The sequence below is a fragment of the Anolis carolinensis genome, chromosome 1, assembly GCF_035594765.1.
Source record: "Anolis carolinensis isolate JA03-04 chromosome 1, rAnoCar3.1.pri, whole genome shotgun sequence".
Lineage (NCBI taxonomy): Eukaryota > Metazoa > Chordata > Lepidosauria > Squamata > Dactyloidae > Anolis > Anolis carolinensis.
In genome coordinates, this window is record NC_085841.1 from 237,355,691 (window position 1) to 237,374,044 (window position 18,354).

Genomic DNA, 18,354 nt, shown 5'->3' on the forward strand with positions numbered 1-18,354 from the left:
TTTGAGATAGGAAGTTGACAGGAAGCTGGGGAAGAACTATGAATGCTTTGCGGCGGAGGCGTCATCCAGAATGGCGCATGCGCAGCATGGTTTTTTCCCTTTGTTGCTATGGGAGCTGTCAGGACGAGCCTTCGGGAGGCTCTCGAGTAGCTTTTCTGTTTACTGTCTCGGCGGCGTCTTCAGACGCGGAGCCTCCCCCCTCCCTCTTTTCAGGTGGTGGTTGCCACGGCGACGGTGCCTTTGCTCCAGGCCTGCTAGAGATGCGCCAGGCCCAAGAACATGGCGCGCCCCCAGATCATCCACAGCGGCCACTTCATGGTGTCGGAGCCCCACGCCGAGCCCGAGCCGGACCCCGAGGCGGAGCTGAGCCCGGCCGGCCGGGAGGGCCCGGGGCCATGCGCGACGGACCAGGCCTCGCCCTCGGCCTTGGGGCCGGACTTCGGCGCGGGGGGTCAGGGGACGTGCCTGGTCTACCGCTACGGGCCGCGGAGCAGCGGGGCCCTCAACATCGACGCCTCGCTCTCCAAGCTCTTCGAGTGCATGACGCTGGCCTACAGGTGAAGGCCGGGGGGGGGGGGGGAGGCGAGGAGAACTTCGCCTCACGGTGAAATTAACGCAGTTTGACACCACTGTAACTAGGTTACTGTGAGTTTTCCGGACTGTATGGCCATGTTCTAGAAGCATTATCTCCTGACGTTTCGCCCACATCTAGGGCAGGCCTCCTCAGAGGTTGTGAGGTCTGTTGGAAACTAGCCAAGTGGAGTCTATATCTGGTTACCAGTATGAAAAAAAAACTCTAAACACAGGAATGCTGGACCACTTTAACAACCACGTCAAGACTACACAGAGGAGCCATTGAATCCACAAGCATGCGACAATTTCAATAGAAAGGAGGAAACCTTGAAAATGAACAAATTCTGGCTACTAGTATTTAAACACTCAAATCAGGAAAGTAAATAAAGAACAACACTCTGAAAACGGGGAATTCCTGATATGGGTAAATCAGGGCCAGTTAACACCTTACAATAATGGATACCCCCAGGCAGGAAGCAGCCAGGCATTGAAGCAGCCAAGATATTCAATACTAATTACTGTGTCCACTTGCCTCAAACAGACAAGAGTTCTATCTCCCATCCTGAACATTCCACAGATATATAAACCCCACTTGACTAGTTTCTAACAGACCTAATAATAATAATAATAATAATAATAATAACAACAACAACTTTATTCTTATAACCCGCCACCATATCCCCAAAGGGACTCGGGGCAACTTACATGGGGACCAAGCCTAGTATAAACAAGATTTACAAGGTAAAACACCTCGTAAACAAATAAATGATGTAATAAACAATTTAAAACCAGAAAAGTAAAAATATCATAAAAACACATCAACCGACATCACAGTAGTCAGAAAAAGTGGGCATGTTTCAATTCGAGAGGACAGGACAAGGGCTGTGCAAAACCTCTGAGGATGCCTGCCATAGACGTGGTTGAAACGTCAGGAGAGAATGCTTCTGGAACATAGCCATACAGCTTGGAAAACTCGCAACAACCCAGTGATTCCGGTCAGGAAAGCCTTCGACAACACACCACTGTAACTGCCGTGGCTCGGTGCCATGCAATTGTAGTTTGGTGAGGCACCGGCCCACTTGGGCAGAGAAGGCTAAAGACCTTTCAAAACTGCCAACTACATTGAACCACGGTAGTTAAAGTGGTGCCAAACTGCATTCATTCTGCAGTGTGGATGTAGCCTTTGTTTGTACAAGGGCTTCTTGTTGTTGCCTGTGTTCATGTCATTTCCAATCTATTACAAAGCTCACCATGGGGCTTTTTTGGCAAGTTTTGCTTGGGGGCAGGGTGCCTTTGCTTTCATCTAAGGTTGAGACACTGTGACTTGCCCAAAATGGGTTTCCAGGGCTGAGCGGGGATTTGAATCTGGTCTCCAGGGCCGTCGTCTAATGCAGGAATCACTATACTACATTGGCTCTCTATAAAGCAGTAGTTCCCAACCTGTGGTCCATGGACCACCAGAGGTCCCCAAGAAATATGATTCACAGTCTCACCGTTACTACACCATTGCAACAAGAGTGACTGGTCTCATGAAACACTCTTATAGTGCCGAGGCAACGGGAATGTCAGAAGGGGAGAGGCTGACAACCCACGAAAGGTGCGACAACAAGCCCCCTGACTGCTGCTTCTCCTTCTCCCTCTCCCTGAGCAGAGTCATTTCATTTGGCACCTGGAAATGGGGGCGCCTTGGTGTCTTTGTTTTTAGGCCTGTTCCTGGGATTATTTGGGGTGCTGATTCAGAAAATTGCATTGGATAGATCACATCAGCTCTAGATTATTAAATATGGTTTTCTGTGGGCGAGCAGATGGCGACTACTGGATGGCATATGTTCTGTATCAGAAACTAGAGCTGATGTGGTCTATCCAATGCAATTTTCTGAATCAGCACCCTAAATAACCAAACCGAATCTGAAGTTGACCAAAAACTGATTTGTAACCCTTTTGGTACTAATGTTGGAGAGTGGTTCCTGGTCAAAGTGATCCTTGGTCAAGTGGTCCCTGGTCAAAAAAAGGTTTGGGAATCACTGCTATAGGCTTTCTTAGGCTTAGGAAGCTGGGTATATTTAGTTTGGAGAAAGGAAGGTTTAGGCCAGGGGGAGATATGATAGCCATGTTCGAAAGGATGCCACCTTTAGGAGTCGGCAAAATTGTTTTCTGCTGCTCTCAGAGACATGGACATAGAGCAGTAGATTAAAAATGCAGGAAAAGAGATTCCACCTAAACATTAGGAGGAACTTTCTGACAATAAGCGTTGTTTGGCAGTGGAATATGTGGTCTGGAAGTATGGTGGAGTCTCCTTCTCTGGACATTTTTAAGCAGAGTGCTTTGATGGTGTGTTCTTGTATAGCAAAATAGGATTAGACTGAATGGCCCTTGGTGTCTTCTCCATCTCTAGGATTCTATGATTTTGTGCATTTTCAAATATAGAAATTGCATAAGAAAGCTACTGATGTATGTTGTCCTACAAATAACTAGACTTAGTGGGTGATAGATCAAACAAGAACACATTTCTGCTGCTGTATTCCCCCCAGCAAGTAGTGATCAAAAGCACTCTGATTCTGGAGAGAAAGAAGGATCAAATAGCTATTGACAACTATGACTTTGTCTAAAATGACCTTTTAAAGCTGTTTGAGTTGGCAGTTGTCACTGAATCTTGTGTGTACTTTGTGTACCTCATGAAGGTGACTTGCTTTTATTCATCTTGAAGACCATGCTGTCCAGTGTCCACTTCACTAGCTATCTGGGTTGAGAGAATTATGTCCTCTCCACTTATTCTTCAGTACACAATGAATAATTTTGTACCCCTCGGCTATATATTATTTGCTTTGCTTCCCCCCACCCCCAATCTACTTTGTGTGGTCAGTTCTTTAGCAAAATCTGTACTTTCTAAGTTGCCTTGAATTCCTTAAGATAATGTTGCAAACACAGGATTGAGTAACTTTAGCAATCTGGGGGCTAATTTTTTTCATAGGGACTGCACAGACTGTCAAAAAGTAAAACTGAGCCAAAATTTTCTGGATGTCAAATTCTACTTTTTAAAGTATATATATTTAAAATGCTAAACAGTGGGGCCTATTTAAATAGTGACTTAGCATTCCTGGAGATTTCTAAGGGAGGCAATTTCCCTTTTCGTTTTGCCAGCCAAAAGCCTGGGTAATGGGAGGAGTGGTCAGAGTCTGCATAAATAGGCTTGAGGTGTACTTAATGCCCTAAGATTACACTTTACCCATTGATTATAAAAAGTAATATCCCCCATGATACATTTTGTATTTCTCTTATGGAAAACAGTACATTAAAGGCTAAAATATGTATCCAGGTGTTTAAAATATTGGCCCTAGTCTCTCTTAAGCCCATTTTAAAAGTTTGTCCTGTACACAACTAAAGGTTTCTGTTAGTGTCATATGTGAAAATAAAGTAGTGGGTAGCAAGGTAGTCTATTCAGGGCTAGAAGCAGATCAGTTGTAATACAATATGCAAATAATCTCAACATTAGCTGCAAGCATCATGCCTTGAGTGCAAAACTGTGTGTGGTATTGCCACAGGGTATTCAACATCTGACCAGCAGTAGGAGGGATGTATTATAGTACGCAGAGGTAAGCCTGGTTTTTCATCATAATGCTATAAATACAGTTATGCTAGACTTTTTGTATACGTGAATGATTTTCATACACATTTTACATGCAGGGCAGAACAATGTGTAGTGATATAAGCGTTGGACTATGACTCTGGAGGCTAGGGTTCAGCTCCCTGCTCAGTCATGGAAACCTACTGGATGACCCTGGGCAAGTCACAATCTCCCAACCTCAGAGGAAAACAAAGGAAAATTTCCTCTGAACAAACTTTGTCAAGAAAATTCTGTGATAAGTTTACCATAAGGCACACAGAAACAACAGCATTATAAACAAGAGTGACATTCAAATATGGGATATCTGACACATACACTGGGAATCAGGGGAGAAGCTGTTATCATTGTCACTAAACCTTCCTGCTTCGACCATATTCCTAGCCTATTCAAATTATTTTGACTTCTTTTCTTTCTTTTCCAGTTTCATTGTCTCTCAGATCTTGTCCGACTTATTTAGTAAGCAGTAAAACATTTTTTAAAATTCCTTTGTATGTAAAAGTAGCCTTAAATAATGTTTCTTCCTGATAGGACACATTAGATAGATGGTTGACATGGGTAAGTAAAAAAAATCATTACAAGAGCAGCACCATAATTTCCCCAGTACTAGAAATATAAAATCATAGGATTGTGGGGTATGTAGTACCAGAAATGGTAGACATCTGTGATGTATTCCTCATAGTGGAATATTAGACTACCTCACCATAAATCAACAGATAAGATGAAGAAACAAAGCACAAACCTTTATTTCTGCCAATTTCCTCCTTTATATTCTTCATGGGTGTTTCCTGTGAACCCTTGCTCGTTTTTGTGTGTGTCAGGAGTGACTTAAGAAACTGCAAGTCACTTCTGGTGTGAAAGAATTGGCCGTCTTCGAGGACGTTGCCCAGGGGATGCCCAGATGTTTCTTTTACCATCCTGTAAGAGGCTTCTCTCATGTCACCATATGGGAAGCTGCAGCTGACAGACAGGAGCTCACCCCGCTCCCCAGATTCAAGCCACCAACCTTTCGGTCAGCAGTCCTGCCAGTACAAGGGCTTAACCCATTGCGCCACCAGGCATTAAATGCTGCCAAAAAATTCCCAGCACTATGAATAGCAGATGAGAGTTGTAGTCCAACAATGTGAAAGGCCACATTTTGCCCACCCCAGATTAACATTAAAATTGTTTGGCCTTTACATGACAAATGTTGGAAATGTGAGACCCAGGAGGGATCATTATGGTAGATAACTGCTGACACCCTACTGGAATGAAGAGATCCTGTACTCAGAACTGTATTTTTTGTTCTGGCCTTTATTTAGTACATTTAATATATTTATTTATAGATTTTCCAGCTTTCCAACATAAAATGGTTTCCTACTGAATGTATCACATTCTTTCTAAGGTTCCCTTTTGGACTAAGTGTAAAGACAAAAAGGTGAAAACCTCAAAGTAGCTTCTAATCGGTGACTTTTCAAGACATGTTGAATGGCAAATCTAATTAGCCCCAGTAAATACTGAGACCTGCATCCAACCATCAAATGTGAAATGAAGGATGTACATTGAGTGAATATTAATGTAAGATGTGCATTTGCACACTTTTAAAGGGTTTTTTTTAGCAGTGTTGTTGGTGAGGACACGCTTCCTATTATTGTAGAAAACAGAAATTACTGTGACTATATTTGTATGTTATGGGCTAGGTAACATATATAGAGACATGTTATGGCATTGAATGTTTGCCTTTTTTTGTATATAAACCGCTCTGAGTCCCCTCGGGGAGAGATGGAGGTTTATAAATAAAGTTGTTGTTGTTGTTGTTTCTGTGCTTTCTTGCTTCTATTTGGTTTGTTCATACAGTACTTGAAAACCAAATACAATTGGGATTATAATATTTTGATCTTTTGGTTCATTTCCAGTGGCAAAATTGTCTCTCCCAAATGGAAAACCTTCAAGGGATTGAATTTGCTGCAGCGTGACAAGATTCGACTAAACAATGCCATATGGAGGGCCTGGTATCTCCAATGTGAGTACTGTACTTTACAGGGTAAAGTCAAGGGCTTATTCCAAAGAGCCCCTGCCCTCTTTAAGAGAGTATACAAGCTCTATATAGAGATTACAGTGTTTCTCACAGAAATGTAGACTGCAAGCAAAACATCACACTAATAATAATAATAATAAAACTTTATTTATATACCGCCCTATCTCCCGGATGGGACTCAGGGCGGTTTACAGTCATAAAAGCAACACAAACATTACATAACAACATAATACACATTATTAAACAAAGTAAAATAATACAATTATAACAATAAATCACACTTACATGACCAGATCAAGGGGACGGGAACCATAAAGGGAAATCTTATGCAATATATTCAGGCTCAGAAGTCGGCGGTAGTCCAATATAATTACTCAAAAGCCTGCCGACACCACCAGGTCTTCAGTTCCTTATGGAAATCGGATAATGTAGGGGATTGCCTGATCTCTTTTGGCAATGCATTCCAGAGCCGGGGGGCCACTGCCGAGAAGGCTCGTTCCCTCGTCCCCACCAGCCGCACTTGAGACGGTGGTGGGAGCGCGAGAAGAGCCTCCCCGGAAGATCTCAAGGTCCGCACTGGCTCATAGGAGGAGATGTGATCACGGAGATAGGTAGGGCCCAAGCCGTGTAGGGCTTTATAGGTCAAAACCTGCACCTTGAATTGGGCCCGGCAGTTTATCGGCAGCCAGTGGAGCTGCCGGCAGTTTATCGGCAGCCAGTGGACAAAAATCAGCATGTTTTGCTGCTGGGTATAAAGACATGTCACTTTGTGTGTCTTGAACTGCCCTTGGAATTCATAGCTCTCTTTCTTGTTCACTCTGGGTACAGATGTGGAGAAGCAGCAGAATCCTGTATGTGGTTTTGTGACTCCACTGGAGTGCAGTGATGTAGACGAGCACCGCAAGCCTGAGGTGAGCAGAGGTTATCTGTGGGCCTTTTGAGCTTAAAGTGGTACCATAAGTAATATTCTCTATAAGTTCTTAAGTGACCTTTGCTGCATTTTTTTTTCTTGGCAGGCTGTCATCATGGAAGGAAAGTACTGGAAACGGCAAATTGGGGTTGTTATTAGGGAGTATCACAAATGGAGGACATTTTTCCATACCCAGGTAAGTTTCTTCTGAAGCAAGATATACTTCATATGACCTTCCTTCCACATGAGGTGATTTTTTTCCACCCTAGTTGTGTTCTTAGACAATTCTTGTTATGTCAACCTATCCTGAGAGATCTTGGATTCCCAGACATTTGCAATAAGATGGCTCCTTTAGACTTCAGAACCTGTAGTCATAAGATGACCTAGTATTAGCACAAAGATAATTCTGCAGATGCTTTACCCAAAGGCTATAATCTCCAGATGCTCTAACAGATTCCTTTAGCATTTTTCCTGCTTGCACAAGATGCCATCACCAAGCCATCTCCTGAATCCTGGTAACTGAAATGTGTTGAGAACTTAGAAAGTTACTTTTTTAAAGTGATGCATTTAAACCATTATTCCAGCCTTCAATCCCTCCCATTAGTTGTCATTATTGCAGCATTTTAAAAAGAGTACCAATTTCCCCCTTTCCCCCAATTGTAACTACTATAGTTTAAAATATTTAAAAATCTAAATCAACCATTGGCCAATGGTGGAGAATACAGACTCCTCCCTAGTATCTCACCCACAACAGAGCTAGTAGAAGCAACATGAGCTTATATTTATGCAATGTTCCTCCATGATTTCTTGAGGGCACACGCCTACAAGTATAAAATAAGTTTAAAGTTAGCATTATAGTGCAAAAGAGTTGAAGCTCTTCCTTGCTGAATTATAGGATAATTTAGTTACACCTTAGTTATTGAAAAAATATTAACAAATGACTTATCTCTTGTAGCGATCTGAGAAATCTGTGCTAATTGTAAAAGTTCTGTTGGTTTTCTTTTAGGTCCAAAAGAAGCTGGATAAACCTATCTGTGGTCCTATTCAGGTACTATTTTCATACTTTCTTTAGCCCTGTATTACATTGAGGTTTCCCTCCCTCTCTGGCAGAGGCTGAAACTGGAGATGCTTAAGAGGATATCTGCAACCACTAAGCATCCCAGTCTTTCATTTGAATTTCTCATAATTATACTGAAGTTCACAGCTCTTTCCCTCTTATCCCAAACAGGAAGTAGAGAGTGTTTTTCCAGGGGTAGAGATGAACAGTGAAATGGCAAGTGGAAGCCCCATGGATCTTGACCCCTTGCATGATCTGGAAGCTTTTCTGGACACCATCTACTCCAGTCGCAACCCTTATGGTGGTCCCAACCTACGTGGCCTTGGTAAAGGTCATTGCTTTGTACTTGTTCTATTTCTTTCTAGGATTTTCCTCTTTTGATCAAAGGTCATATTTTTAAATCTGCAGCTTTTCCCTCAGGGAGAGGTAGTGGACACTCTATTCTTAATGAATGAATGAATGAATGAATGAATGAAGTTTTATTTATATCCCGCCCCATCTCCCAAAGGGACTCAGAGAGGCTTACAACTTATAAGGCAACAGTATAAATGATAGCAAACACAACAAATCAAACAAAGTTAAATAACCAGAAGTAAAAGCAAGCCATAATAAATAGGAAGGAGTATAACTCAAGAATGTCACACATCAACGTAAACTATGTAATAATTAAGCATATAAAACAGACATTAAAATGATTAAACATCATATGGCCTGTTCATGTTAGTATGAGCACTAGGGTCAGTTAAAATTCCGTTTAAAACTCTGTAGGTAAAAATTATGGTTAGCCATTTTCGAAAGCCTATCTCCACAGCTATGTTTTCAGTTCCTTCCTGAAAATGGTTAATGTGGGAGCCAGTCTCATCAGCTTGGGGAGAGCATTCCAGAGCTGGGAGCCGCCACTGAGAAGGCCCTGCCCCTTGTCCCTGCCAGCCTTCCTTGTGACAGGAGCAGGACCGTGAGAAGGGCCTCCCCGGCAGATCTCAGGGCCTGAGCAAGTTCATAGGAGGAGACGCGGTCACGCAAATAGACTGGATCCAAACTATGTAGGACTTTGTAGGTAATAAATTTCACTTTGAATTGGATCCAGAAACATATGGAGCCAGTGGAGCTATTTTAGTAGGGTGGTGGTGGTGTGCTCCCTGCAATTAGTTCCCATTAACAGCCTGGCCGCTGCTCTTTGTACTAATTGAAGTTTTTGAGCCGTCTTCAGAGGCAGCCCCACATAAAGTGCATTGCAGTAATCCATCTGAGATGTAACTAAGGCGTTGACCACTCTGGCCAGATGTGGTTTTTCGAGGTACGGATGCAGCTGGCACACGTTTTAACTGTGTGAAGGCCCTCCCAGCCACTGCCAACACCTGAGGTTTGAGGGTCAGCGCTAAATCTAGAAGGACCCCCAAGCTGTGGAACTGTGTCCTTAGGGGGAGTGTTATCCCGTACAGTACAGGTTGCCATCCTATACCCCAATCGGCCTTTTTACTAACCAGGAGGACTTCTGTCTTGTCTGGATGCCACGGTGGTCAAGAGCTTCCCAAATAAACTCATCTTAATTTGCTATTCATTGGTATGGTGGGAGATAATACTTGCAGAGTAACCAATGGATGCTATTATTTATCACTTTTGCCCTCAGCTCATCAGGGTAATGCAGACATGATCCAACCCACCCTGACCCAACTGCATCCCATCTTTGGAGAGGAGTTCATGGACACCTTGGACCCTATTCATGGTAACAGCATAGAGTAATCGCCTCATATGGCTAAGCAGAACTCAGTAGTTAGATGTGGCATATTATGGGCAAAATTATTACCCTTGAAGCAGTTTTCATGACTTGAGAGAGGGTTTTCTCTCTCAAGAGAGCTGTGGCACTCTGAATATGGAATGCAATCTTCTGAGAAGCTTACATAACGATGATGAATAATTTATTTATTACCCACCACTCATTTTGTCTGACTTTGCAAAATCTTGTTGGCCAAATTTGTAGTGTCTAAATGTGTGGTTGAAGCATTGTCGCTCCTCTCATGGTTCATCTTCATTCTTGCCACTCCATCTCATGACTCTGAAACCAGCGTTCCCAACTTGCAGATGCTCATGTATTTGAATTTTCTGCCATATGGCTGCTGGATTCTCCTGAAATGTAACTCTCTTCCATTCCCACTTGCAGTTCTGGCATAGTCTCTCATTGGATTCTAACAGCTGATTTCTGCTTAGTGATATCTCCCATTGTTTTTAGACCCTGTTGTCTTTTTTCTTGCTTCTGTCTCTTTCTGGCCATGTACTCTTCACAGTTGTTTCATTCTCTTCACAGAATTCATCAATTCTTGCCATTCTCAGCCTGCAGTCCAGGTAAGAGGTAAACATTTATCTAGTGCCTTATTCCTTTTCCGGGAAATCTCCCATTCCTGATGCTTGTTACAAATAAATAATCTGTGAATAACCTTTTCTTGTGCAAAAAGGTGGGTGGGTTGAAGTTCTGACTTTTGTGGCTGGCTGCAGTAGGATTTCCACTGCAAGTACTTCCATGTGGATTCAAGTCTGAATTGAGGAATTGTGCTTAACTCACTCCTTTTCCTACCTAAGGCTCCTGCACTGTTGACAGACACTACTGCCTTGGGCCACTCTGACCCAGATCTTCCTACTATTGTCCCTGGTGCTTCCAAACTCCCACCTCCTGGATACTCTCTGATGCCCTTGTCCCTTTCGCTGGATGTGAAGCCACCTGTACCTCACAATGGACAACAGACTTTCCTCCCATTCTTCCATACTTCTCCACAGAGGACCAGTCCTCCACCAGCCCCTCCTGTCTTGCACGTACAGCCTCAGATTGCCTTGGTCTTCTCTGTTATCACACAGACTGGATCAGAAAAGAACTCCTTACCAACCTCAGGACCATCGGAAAGTACTTTTGCTGTGCCCACATCTCCTCCCACAGCCATGGGAGGAAGGTGCAGACAGCTGCAACGGATTGCTCCAGCTCCCTCCTCTAGTCAACAGCCATCGCCTCCTTGTACCACCTTCACCCACCTCCTTACAACTGGTATGTGTCTGCCAAGATGGGCTTTCTATAAGGAAAGGTTGAGTGATATTGAAACAGAAGCAGACAATTGCCAGGGTTTGGAGGATCACATTGGTCCACTTTAGAGACTACATACAAACCCCTACAATTTTTTTATTTTTAAAAAATATTTAAAAGGATAACTTGGAGGGTTTTTAATAACCAGAGATTCAGTGGAGAGGGGCTATATAAAGGAACCTCTCACATAGCAAAACCCTCTCCCAAGCAAAGATGAAGAATTCTTGCTTATTGCAAAAAGGTGCAGAAATTGCAAATGCAACAGGAATCATGTTTCCACCCCGTTCCAAATATTTGAAGAGATTTGGTTTTCTCTCAGCATCAAGAATCAACTTGCTACATGAAAATATGAAGAGATCTTTGAACTGCAAGCAGCTGGATGCAAGAAGCTGATTCTTGGTACCAAGAGAAAAGAAAAGAGTCCTCTTAGCAGCAAGCAGGGCGGATATTTTTGCCTCCTGCTCCTCCTCCCCATAACTATCCCAGCTTCTCACCAGCTCCTATGACAGGCAGCAAATTTGTGAAGGCTTTGAGAGCTGCAAAAAAGATGATAGGGGGACTGCATGCTGCCTCTTGGCTGTGCTTTTCCCACCCCTAATGGAGACCTTGAAAGGTTTCCTGGAATCTATTTCTGAGTAATTTTTTGGATTCAGGTAGTCCCTTGCTTTGTTATAATTGTAGTCTTCTTATTCCTACACTTCAGATAATTATCAGGTAGTGATTATTTCCATCTCTGGTAGCCTTGGAGAGCCTTGGAATGGTTTACTTGAAAGTCTCACAAGAGCCAAGTTTTAGAACTCCTCAATTAGGCAGTTGCATGGATTGTGAGCTTTTGGATTTTTATGAACAAGATTGGAAGATAACATTTAAGTTATACTCATTGCTCAGTTGTTACAAAAAGTTATCTTCTGTATAGAAAAGATGGAATGTATGACCAGGGAAATTTGTTTTTACTATTTGTTAACTAGAACAATTGCAAAGTGTGCTAAGGAATAGCATAACTGTTCAGTTTGTTACACTTGTCAGATTAACATATTTTCTAGATTTAAGAGAGGAATGTTGCCAGTACTAATATGCATGTATGCAGTAGATATGATTACATGTAGGAATACAATGTTATTGTATATCTTCCCAGCTGCTCCCCCCAAATAAAATTCATATTACAGTGAGCAGAAAGATACTACAGTGTTCCCTCCCTTATCGCGGGGGTTAGGTTCCAGGACCACCTGCGAAAATCCGCGAAGTAGGGACACTATATTTATTTTAATATATATACATTATTTTAGTAGTTATACACTATTTTAAGTTTTTATCAACCAATCGTGTGTTGATAAATCACCTCCTTCTCCTGTTGCCGCTTGGGCTAAATAAGGTATTCCTTATTTAAATAACAATCCTTGGCTTATATTTTTAGTTATGAGTTGGATTTCATAGAACTGCATGGCTCAGTTAAAGCACATGTAGCCTATTACACTATTTCTATCTGTTAGTGAGAAATTAAATTGATCTAGAGGGCTTTGGTCATGCTATTTCTTGACCAAGCAATGAGCAAAAAGTGTGTAGAATCTAGAAAGACAAGAAAGAACTCTTTCCCTCTCTCATCTTTAGGTCCTGCCCCACTGCCCCTCACCTCAGTCACGAACTCTGCACAGGTAAGGGAGCTCTCCTCTGTCATCTTCTGGAAAGGGTAGGACTGAGCAGCTCTAGTTCTCCCACCTTCCTTCTGCCATACACCTTCTCTGCTTGGAGTCCTCCAGAAATGGCCTTTTATTCACCTTCTTGGATTGACAGGTGTGCGCTCTCTTTCACTCGCTCTTTTTCTATCTTGTTCTTTCTCCTTCTCTTTTTTTTCTCCTTTTCCTCCCCCTTCCTATTTTTACTTTTCTCTCTTAACCTTGCTTCACCTTCTCCATAGGATGGTGGCACCCAGAAGCTCTCTACGAATGTGTCACTCAGCGCAGACTCTGCAAAAGAAAAGCCTCCTTTGCCTCCTCATGCCTTCCCTGACACAGGTAAGTAGGCTAGAGAATTTGTGAAATTGCTTGATGACTTCTCCTAGCACTGCCTTGTTTGCACTTCCTGCATTTGTTTGCATGCCAAATCAAGATGGTATCCAACCTTTAAAAAAATCACCTACTCCATTATTTTTGGGATTCCTTCAGGTGACAAGACTCAGGAGAGAGCTGAGGAGAAAATTCTTTGCAGTCCCCAGGAAATGTACAAGCGCCACTCTGCCAAGGTATTAGAAATACCAGTTTGTCCCTTCCCCATCTAATTGTCATGAGCCAGGTGGGAGAAGAAATTTTATTTCACAAAATGTAGCCAAGGGTCAGATGCATAGGTAGGTGTTTGTGTGATCTGATTCGATTGTCTCTTGCAGGGAAGCTGCCGTTCCAGTTTTACTTCTTCTGATTGTGTTCGCCGTATGATCATCAGTTCTGGCTTCAACACTCTTGCTAGTCTGGTGCTGCCAGGATCAGATCAGACCAATGCTAAGGTATATCGTAATTCCTCCACATTTGAGAGGTTTACCGTCACTGATTTGATTATTCACAGATTATTTTTTGCTGTCTTATTACACTCATTTCAATAGGGATTCTGATAATATTGTACATTTTGAAATTCAGTATTTGGTATAGTCAGGCTTAGTTAGCAGTCAAATCTTTGGTTGCTTGGAGGAAATCAAACTGGCTGTGTGGTTGGGCCGAGCCTTGCATGTGTTCCCTCCCTCGCTCAGGCAGGCATGGGGAAGGATATGAGAAAAGATGGTGCAAGAGGGGAGGATGTGCATGCATTTCCTTGTGCACTTGCCCAAGTAGGCAAGGCAGGGTAAAGGTGGAATGGGAGATTGCAAGGAAGGCAGGGCAAGCATGTAATTGGGTTACCAGGGCAAGATGGGGGAAGAGAGAAAGAGTAAGTTTGGAGCAGGGGCAGGATGGCAGAGGCAAGGACAACAAAGCCAGTGGGAAGGGGCTGCAGTAACTTCTCTTACAGTGGTGGTACTCCCTCCATCAGCCCTAGACACTGAAAGGCCTCCTATCAATACTTTCCCTGACATCCCAATAATATAGGTATCTTTTTGTGTATGTCAGATACAATTTGAGGGTTCTGGAGTTCTGTTTTTTCTTCACATTTGAAGAATCCGAGTCCTAAAGTCTGTGAAAGTAAAAGGCAGACTGCACATCCCGAACCAGCAAATGGAAAAGGGGCTATCTTAGAAGGGTTGTTGCTTTTCTGCCCTGTTTTACATCTTTGCTCTGTCCCCAGCTCAGCAAAGCGTTGTTATTGCAAAAGAGCGTGACTTATGTCAGGAGACTGCAGCAGGAGCGCCAACAAGCTCAGGAGACAGTAGAAAGACTACGCAGCGAGATTGAGGAGCTGAGCACTGCCATTGAGTGAGTTGTGAAGTAGGCTAAAGTGTTTAAATTGCTACTAGAATAGAGTTCAGGGACAGAAGTTTTTTGTAAATTGGCTGTGACTTCTCTCTTGCTTGTAGTGAGTACCAGCGCCAGCTGCCGCCTAATGGAGCTCCTGTGTTACCACCACAATCAGACAGGGCTTCTCAGCTCTATGAGGAGTACGTGCACAAGCGGACCTTACAGGACTGGCGCTTTTGGCTTGTATCCACCAGCATCTGGGGGAATGGAACGCTCTCAAGTGCAGCAAAGGGAGCAAATTGAGCTGGGAGGGGGAGGGTGAATAAAATTTCACATGGCAGAAGATACCCTTCCAAGCATAAAAGTAGGCAATGAAATTTGGTGTGTGTAGACTCCTTAACCCCTCTTGACCTGCAGTTCAGTGTGGTGATTAAGCCTCTGTTTGAGAGCTATACTAGAACAGTCAACACAACCAGCATCAAGGAGTTCCGCCAGTCAGTATTAAGTTGGTTGGAGCAGCACTGCACCTTGCCCATCTTGCGTCCTGGTATGTATGGTCAGATGACCGATTAAGATTAAGATCTTCCAGGGAAGTCCTGCTCTCGCCCCCACCGGCCTCACAGATGCGGCTGGTGGGGACAAGGGACAGGGCCTTCTCGGTGGTTGCCCCACAGCTGTGGAACTGCCACCCAAGTGATATCAGGTCAACCCCCTCCCTCCTGACCTTTAGGAGACAGCTAAAGACCTGGCTGTGGAACCAGGCATTTGGCCCATCATAGGAATATTTAAAGAGAAAGTTGAAAGTGGAATGACCCAGGACTGTTTACGTACAATGGCCATGTGTTTGTGTGATATATGATGTTATTTGATGGAACACTGGCTGTTGTAGTTTTGAAAAGTTGAATTCTAGATGACTTCATAATTGAAGAGAAAATATGGATCAGGATTGCTCCTTATCTTTTCTTTTTTTCCCCCCTTCTCCCCACAGCTATATCTGGTTCCCTCTTAAACCTCAGCAAGATCACATCCATATTGACACAGCCAGCCCAACTGCCCGAACAAGCCCTTCGAGCAGTGTCTTGCCCTCCACACTGCAAGGGCAACAGCTAGGATGAAGATTGAGTCCACTTGTCTACGCATGTCCTAAACTGCCCTATATGCTATCAGAACAGCCAACAGCAGGGACCTCTTACCTCTAACTCAGGGATTCATTTATCTGGCAAAGAAGGATGCTATCCTGTGTGACATTGTTGGGATCCTCAAGTGCTAAAGCAGGCAATCTCTTGGGGTTCACTTTGGTGCTGGCCAGAATCTTGACTCTTGCTCTATAGCAGAACAAAGTGTGGACTTAAGATAGTAGAATGAGGGAAGCAGAGCACCAAGTCAGAATAAAGGTGCATTCTCTTAGACGGTAACAGGCATGGCTTCAGCCAATTTTGGAATAGCAAAATGTGTCTTCCTTTTTTTTTGTTTTCCCACCAGAGGGCAGTGAAGCGACTCTTGTAGACACTCTTGTTACAGAGAGATTTTCTATTTATAATCTGTGGCTTTGAAAATTGATGGCTACTCTGTCAACAGTATTCACAATTTGTTTATGGCTTGGAAGAACCTGCTTTGTACTACAGCATTATGTTAGATTTCATCCACACAATCATATCTGCCAAACTCTTCTAAGTACAGTATAACCACTTTCCTAGGTTTCATTCCAGCTGAGATCTTAAACATGAATATGCATATTCTAGACATCTGATGGATTTCTACATGAGAACAGGATGTTCATTGAATAACTTGCTTGGAGGGGTTTCCTCCTCAAATGCACATATCTTGACTATGACTATTTGTCAGAATGAAAAGATTGAATTATATGGGTAGTGAGGCCAGATTTTGATTCTCTCTCTTGATAGGCAGGGATTGTTTCCTGACATGTCCTACACATTATGTTCACAACTAAGCTGGTTTATTTCCTTTTGGGCCTACTCCCTAAATAAATGGGTATAGGATTGCACCTGTAGCATATTACACAGCTCACACCAACCTTTTCTTGCATTGTCCAATCCAGCTCATACTGTCTCTCTTACAGGTTACCAGCAAAACATATCTTGTGCTTTCTGGCCATACTTTGATCAAAGCTAACTGCTGTTGTGTGCTGATACTCTTTGATACCAAGATAGTAGAGGAAGTATTGCAATATAGTGTGCTGGCTGGGAACCTGAAAGGAGATATGATAAACTGTCCAAGAGGGCCTTTGTGAGAAGTTGATAACTAGTATTATAACATATATAGTGTGCTAGGAAGCCAATGTCTCTGTTCAGCCCACTATTTATGGATTGGAGTTTGTGGATATATTCTAAGTGTTCTGTTTCTGGATTAAGAGTTTCGATTTTCTTCTATTACCAAACTTTATCAGCTGCTATTCTTGTGGAAGCGTGTGTCCATTCCCATAGGAGTGGAGCTATATAAGCTACATTTAGTTTCACATTGATTAATGTTTATCATGCAACAGTGTGGTCTGGAGTTTTTTTGTTTGTTTGGATAAGAATATTTCATTGTATGGAAACCTTCTTCAGTAGGTAGATGGTGGAGAAAGGAATTGGTGAAAATTGTAAGAAGCCCACCAACATGCCCACTTTGCTACATCCCAGAGTAGGATACTTTCTTATCATGCAGGAAAATGGCATTTGTGTTCCTTGCTGTGGTATTCCTTTTGTAGCAGTGGGCAGAGGCCAACTTCCCAATTGAATCTGGCTATAGGTAAGACAAAGTGTATTGCTTGGTGCTTACTCTTATTTCATGTCTGTATCTATCTTTCTGCACTGGGCTTGCTTCCTTAAAAATTGGGAATATTCTTTTTATATTGGTTAGAGAATCTTAAAGATATGCAGAGATCCTGTCTCTTGCTGAATGGAAGGAGTTAATCCAGAGTACAATGCACTCTGTTTACTGCTGAAAAGAAATTTTCATCACGAGTAACCAGTATTCCATTCTGTTGCAGGCAGAGACTCTGTATCAGAATGCCCAGAATCGCTATTCCCTTATTATTTGGTATCATGACTATTTGTGTTTGACTTTCAAGCCAAAAATGGCATTTTATCTGTATTGTAGCTCCCCTAAACTATAATTTCAGGTTAGGATTGCCGTACCCGGTAATCCAAAATACTCCAAAATTGTCCAAATGGATGGCTTAGATAGTGATACCTTTGTTTTTTGATGGTTCACTGTATATAGACTCTGCTTAATGCACAAAATTATTTAAAATATTGTATAAAATTACTTTGAGACTCTGTGTATAAACTATATGTAAAATGTAAATGATTTAGTGTTGAGACTTGGGTCCCATCTCCAAGATATCTCATTACATACATATATGCTAATACAGGTATTCCAGAATCTGAAAAATCCAAACACGTCTCAACCTGTATTTTGTCTTTTCTCAGGCAATTTTTGTTTTGTTTTTTTAAAGAAAGCACATATTAATATGTTTTCTTTTTCTGTTCTAAAATATATTAAAGGAACACTTTGGATTTTTGTGTGTTCTTTTTGTAATGGTAAGGTTAAACTTCTAGTTTCTATTATGTTTTATTTAATGAAACTTTTAGTTATTTTTCTGATAGCTGTTTGCACCAAATCCGGGTATCTAAGCAAGTATCTTGTTAGCCTCCCAATTTTGTAAGAGAACAGCATTAACCAGCATGTAATGCATAAGACAGCAATAAAGCCTGGTAGGAGTC

General features: G+C 42.4%; 1 protein-coding gene across 3 annotated transcripts; it reads left to right on the plus strand.

Moving 5' to 3' along the window:
• The first annotated feature begins 79 nt into the window (after positions 1–79).
• Positions 80–18,147, plus strand: LOC100556364 (MLX-interacting protein). Of its 3 annotated transcripts, none has more exons than XM_008111317.3 (17): positions 80–557; positions 6,091–6,197; positions 7,041–7,123; positions 7,229–7,318; positions 8,129–8,170; positions 8,351–8,510; positions 9,810–9,905; positions 10,485–10,522; positions 10,757–11,213; positions 12,858–12,901; positions 13,165–13,261; positions 13,412–13,488; positions 13,630–13,746; positions 14,517–14,644; positions 14,746–14,869; positions 15,044–15,173; positions 15,615–18,147. In XM_008111317.3, the coding sequence occupies exons 1-17, from the start codon at positions 280–282 to the stop codon at positions 15,734–15,736; spliced, it is 2,190 nt and encodes a 729-aa protein (XP_008109524.1). In that variant the 5' UTR covers positions 80–279; the 3' UTR covers positions 15,737–18,147. The 3 variants fall into 3 exon arrangements, with proteins under 3 accessions (XP_008109524.1, XP_008109534.1, XP_003215086.2); XM_008111327.3 differs by having other exon boundaries at positions 11,030–11,213; XM_003215038.4 differs by having other exon boundaries at positions 81–557; positions 8,351–8,504.
• The last annotated feature ends 207 nt before the right edge of the window (positions 18,148–18,354 follow it).

Bases quoted from the DNA above. Each gene is read 5' to 3' on its own strand.
- LOC100556364 (XM_008111317.3), top strand. From the start codon at position 280: ATGGCGCGCCCCCAGATCATCCACAGCGGCCACTTCATGGTGTCGGAG. The intron at 6,198-7,040 runs GTGAGTACTGTA...CTCTGGGTACAG, and splicing joins GAGGGCCTGGTATCTCCAAT to ATGTGGAGAAGCAGCAGAAT. The intron at 13,747-14,516 runs GTATATCGTAAT...CTCTGTCCCCAG, and splicing joins CAGATCAGACCAATGCTAAG to CTCAGCAAAGCGTTGTTATT.